This window comes from Spinacia oleracea, chromosome 1 (assembly GCF_020520425.1).
Source record: "Spinacia oleracea cultivar Varoflay chromosome 1, BTI_SOV_V1, whole genome shotgun sequence".
Taxonomy (NCBI): domain Eukaryota; kingdom Viridiplantae; phylum Streptophyta; class Magnoliopsida; order Caryophyllales; family Amaranthaceae; genus Spinacia; species Spinacia oleracea.
In genome coordinates this window covers 128,973,277-128,977,843 of record NC_079487.1, presented here as the reverse complement: position 1 = coordinate 128,977,843, position 4,567 = coordinate 128,973,277, and the positions used below count along the sequence as shown (strand labels likewise).

General features: G+C 36.3%; 1 protein-coding gene across 1 annotated transcript; it reads left to right on the top strand.

Moving 5' to 3' along the window:
* The first annotated feature begins 1,060 nt into the window (after nucleotides 1-1,060).
* On the top strand, nucleotides 1,061-3,712 carry LOC110794556 (40S ribosomal protein S4). The gene is made up of 5 exons (XM_021999536.2): nucleotides 1,061-1,218; nucleotides 2,106-2,183; nucleotides 2,275-2,455; nucleotides 2,899-2,996; nucleotides 3,079-3,712. The coding sequence occupies exons 1-5, from the start codon at nucleotides 1,216-1,218 to the stop codon at nucleotides 3,508-3,510; spliced, it is 792 nt and encodes a 263-aa protein (XP_021855228.1). The 5' UTR covers nucleotides 1,061-1,215; the 3' UTR covers nucleotides 3,511-3,712.
* The last annotated feature ends 855 nt before the right edge of the window (nucleotides 3,713-4,567 follow it).

Genomic DNA, 4,567 nt, shown 5'->3' with positions numbered 1-4,567 from the left:
TTGTTTATTTTTTGAAAATATATGTAGTATTGTGATGTGACATTTGCCGTTTTTTTTCTATAATCAATTCGTGCATGAGAAGAGGTTTCAATTGAGCTGATGACCGCCCTGGCCCTGACTATCACTTTAAAACTACAACATACTTTATTAAACATACGTAGACATGTGTTACAACGAAATTGGTACCAGAGGAACGACAACGAATAAGGAGAATTTTTTTGTCACTTTTTCGTGTTTGCGCTTATTAAGGGTCTAATACAATTTTTTAAAATGTGGAATATGTTTTTATTTTGTAGAGAGTAAGTGTAACAATTTTTTTCTTTAACCCCTGAGATTTTTTTTACTCCAGATAAAATCATTTCTCATTGAAAACATTTTATTTTAAAATAAATGGAGTAGTTGTATAAATGGCGGAAAAATAAACCAAATTGTTGACCCGATCCATGATCCGACTGAATTCGATATGAGAAAACGAATATCCAGACCTTTTTTGTACATTTGGATATTTTGGATCGTATATTAAAATATTCTTCAAGTAATCACTTTTTAAAAAATTCGGGTAGTTGACATATTCATTTTTTTTTGATAACCGACATGAACACCTAAGGGCTTGTTCGGTATCGTTTTTTGTTTTCAGTTTTCTGTTTTTTACAAAACTAAAAACCAAAAAATGAAAACCACAAAAAGTAGTTTTCAGTTTTTTGCTGTCAGTTTGCAAAATTAACATGATTACAAATTTACAATAGCTATGACTATTTTTTTAGTTCATAATTCAATCTAAATCATATGACTTATAAAATCAAAAAATCAAAAACTGAAAACTGATAGCGAAACCGAACAAGGGCCCTAATTAATTATGTACTAAGTATATTTATTTCGTAGTTAGGTTTTTTTAATTTTAACTTATTTTAGCCAAAATAAATTTATAAATGAAAAATTTCAACAAATTAAGTCCAAATAATTCTAGAGCAGTTAAATTAAATTAATTTCAATCAAAATCCGTTAAAATTAAGCGGGTCCTTAATCCTTATGTAGGTTAGGTTGTAATCGTCATTTGATAAGAACTCTTTGTAAACAAAAATAAAAACATATAAATAGGAGGGTTAGGGTTTTGCACAGCATTTGGATCCCTCTTAAAATCTTGTAGCTTAGCAAAGCAGCGTACCACAGGCGGCGGAAGCAGAGGCATCAGATCAACACTCCTCCAATTCCAACATGGTTTTCTCTCTTTCTCTCTCTCTCCCCTCCCTTTTTCATGTTTATTGCAGTCTGTTGATGAATTTCAGTTTCTTACGCTCATTTCTACCATGTTTATATGCTAAAACCTGTACTAGAATCTAGGTTTTTTTGATTAAAATCTGTTTCGCGTTTTGCATTTTGTTAAAAAATCGAGCTTTTGATTGAGATATTCTATGTTCATGTGTGATTCGATTTTGTACTTTGTGTTAGAGAATTCGTTTAATTGCAATAATTGTTATAGAGCTATTTTCAAATCTGCAGTTTATATGTGTCGTTTTTCTTTTGAATAAATGCGTAAAAAGACTTGTTTATTAGGTCATTTTCTCTGAACAAGGGCCAATCATGTCGAATTGGTTTAATTGTTAGGAAGAAGTCCTGTGTCCTGTTGTAGATGCATTGAAAATGAGAACGTATAGCATACATTAATAAAGGGGAGAAGAGAAGAGAAGCTTAAGTTAAGCAGTGATGTTATTTTCAATCGTGTTTTGAATGTGGCACTCTCGACTACATAGTATTTGTTGTCGATCCTTGCAGCTGAATGTATTGTTAATGAGACTTGAAATCACAACTTGGTGAAGGAGAGAGGAGGAGAAAGAGTGTTTAGCCAAGTGCTATCGTGTTTTAAGCATGTCGCTCTAGATTATGGGGTATATCTGTATATGAATGTATGGTTAATGAGACTGTAAATCATATCTTGGTGAAAGGTATTAGAATGATTGTATAGCTAAGTGTTTGTGTAACCTTCAATCTTGGTTTAAATGGGCCACTCTTCATTAATTAATTATAAGCTTTTGATTGTTGATTATGTGGGAGAGAATATAGATGGAATGAACAGCTGCTAATATGTGTGTTTTCGTTATTAACAGGCGAGAGGTTTGAAGAAGCACATGAAGAGGCTCAATGCCCCTAAGCATTGGATGCTTGACAAACTGGGAGGAGCATTTGTAAGTTTAATGTCCCTTGGGGAGATTTTATACTTGGTAATTTGTTTCCCTGTAGTTGTTTGCCTGATTCCTTGTTTTTGTTACTGTGTAGGCTCCCAAACCCTCTTCTGGGCCTCACAAGTCTAGGGAGTGTTTACCCCTTATCCTGATTCTGCGTAACAGGTTGAAGTATGCTTTGGTTTACAGAGAAGTCATTGCTATTTTGATGCAACGTCATGTTCTGGTTGACGGAAAGGTCAGGACTGACAAGACCTACCCAGCTGGGTTCATGGGTATGCACCTTAATTTGGTATAATGCTATATGCATCTAGCTATTTGTGTGTCCAATTTGTAGCGCCTACATATTGTTGTTGGAGACTTAAATGGGCATTAAACGAGGAAGTCTTGGTCACACGTGGGGTGTCCATATGGACACAAGTGCCTAAATACAACCATATTGTACCAGTATAGATTATGTCAGTACCATAAACGCAAATTAAGTCATTTTAAGTCATTTCCGTTTTTGGTACTGACATATACTGTATTGGTACTAAAGATGTTGTATTTGGATCCCTTGTGAAGTGGCTTGATATGGACACAAGCCACTTGAGTTTTAGCATTCCCCGGCATTCCCCGACTTGAAAATATTTTATGAATTTTTTTGGTTTTAGGACAGGGTGGCATATTCTGCACCCTCAAGAGTATTTTAACTGAATTACTTGTTCTTTCATTCCAGATGTCATATCAATCCCCAAAACTAGTGAGAACTTCCGTCTTTTGTATGATGCCAAGGGTCGCTTTAGACTCCACTCACTCAGGGACGAGGAAGCCAAGGTTTGTGTTTGTCATCCTTGAAAATTCCATAGTGTTTTGTACGGTTCTACAGGGTCTTGCTAATATCAACTTTTCCTGGCAGTTCAAGCTCTGCAAGGTCCGCAATGTGCAGTTTGGCAGCAAAGGAATTCCATACCTGAACACCTATGATGGGAGGACCATTCGCTACCCAGACCCCCTCATCAAGGCTAATGACACTATCAAGCTTGACTTAGAGGAGAACAAGATTGTTGACTTTGTCAAGTTTGATGTTGGAAATGTTGTCATGGTCACTGGAGGAAGAAACAGAGGGCGTGTAGGAGTCATCAAGAACAGGGAGAAGCATAAGGGAAGCTTTGAGACCATCCACATTCAGGATTCACAAGGTCATGAGTTTGCTACCCGTATGGGAAACGTCTTCATCATTGGTAAAGGAACTAAACCTTGGGTGTCCCTTCCTAAGGGTAAGGGTATCAAGCTTACCATCATTGAGGAGGCACGTAAGAGACAAGCAGAGAAGGCAGCTACTGCTTGATAACCGTTTGATATTGTCGTGTTCCATTTTTTGCAGTTTTGGAACCTTTTTTTTTCTTAATCTGATAGCACCCTTTAAGTAATGATAGAATAGAGTGTGCTGAACAAGGGCTAAAGGTTTTTGCATAGAACAATGTTAGCGGGTGTTTGTTGAACCTCTTTTGTTGCTGATGCATAAAAGTCTTGCTTTAATTTATTTGCAACTTAGTGAGTTGAATTGTTGAAATAGCTTCAGATATCTTGTTTTGGATGTGAAATTAGTTGATAAAGTTTTTGATGTTATCTTATCTATGCCTGTCACCTTGGTATTAAAGATGAAATATCTCAAGACATCGAGTTTACCCTGTTAATGCTAGTTTGTAAAAGTTGTTTGCAAACTTGTTCGCTTTGACTTGGTTTTATGTGTTCAAATTGGCGCATGGTGGCCTATAGGCTATTGATCTAGATCATATTTTACAAGGCAATGGAAAAGAGAAATTGATCCAGATCACCAACTCCATCCAATGATGAGATGCTTCAGCTAAATACAGATTGAAATGAAGCAGGGGGTGGAGGAGTTTGCAGAAGAGATTAAGGAACAGCCTTCACTCCCTTGGCTGCTGAGCATTGCACAATCAAAGAAAGTCTGAATGTAGCAGTTGACTACAAAGTTAAAAACTGGAGCTTGAGATTGATGCCTTGTCACTTATCACCATGCTGAACTCAATTGACCAGTTTTACAATTGTTTAAGAGCTAGTAATCTGGTGGCACATCAACTTGCTTGTTATGCCATACAGGAAGGACCGAAGGACAATGATAGAAATGCTTCAACCTCAACTGAAACTGATACACAGATAATGTTTGGTTCAACCTCAAAATATTTTGGATAGAAATGGGCTTAAATGATTCAGTAGTTGCTGTAACTTTGTGTTATACGGGCCTAGATTCTTTTGGTATCTGGCCCATTTTTTAACGTACTCGATCCTGGACTTTAGTCCTAATTAATACGGAGTAATATATCTTTCTTTGTGTTAAAAACAAAGTGGCAATCACACAAGGATGGGTATGGACTGAGGAA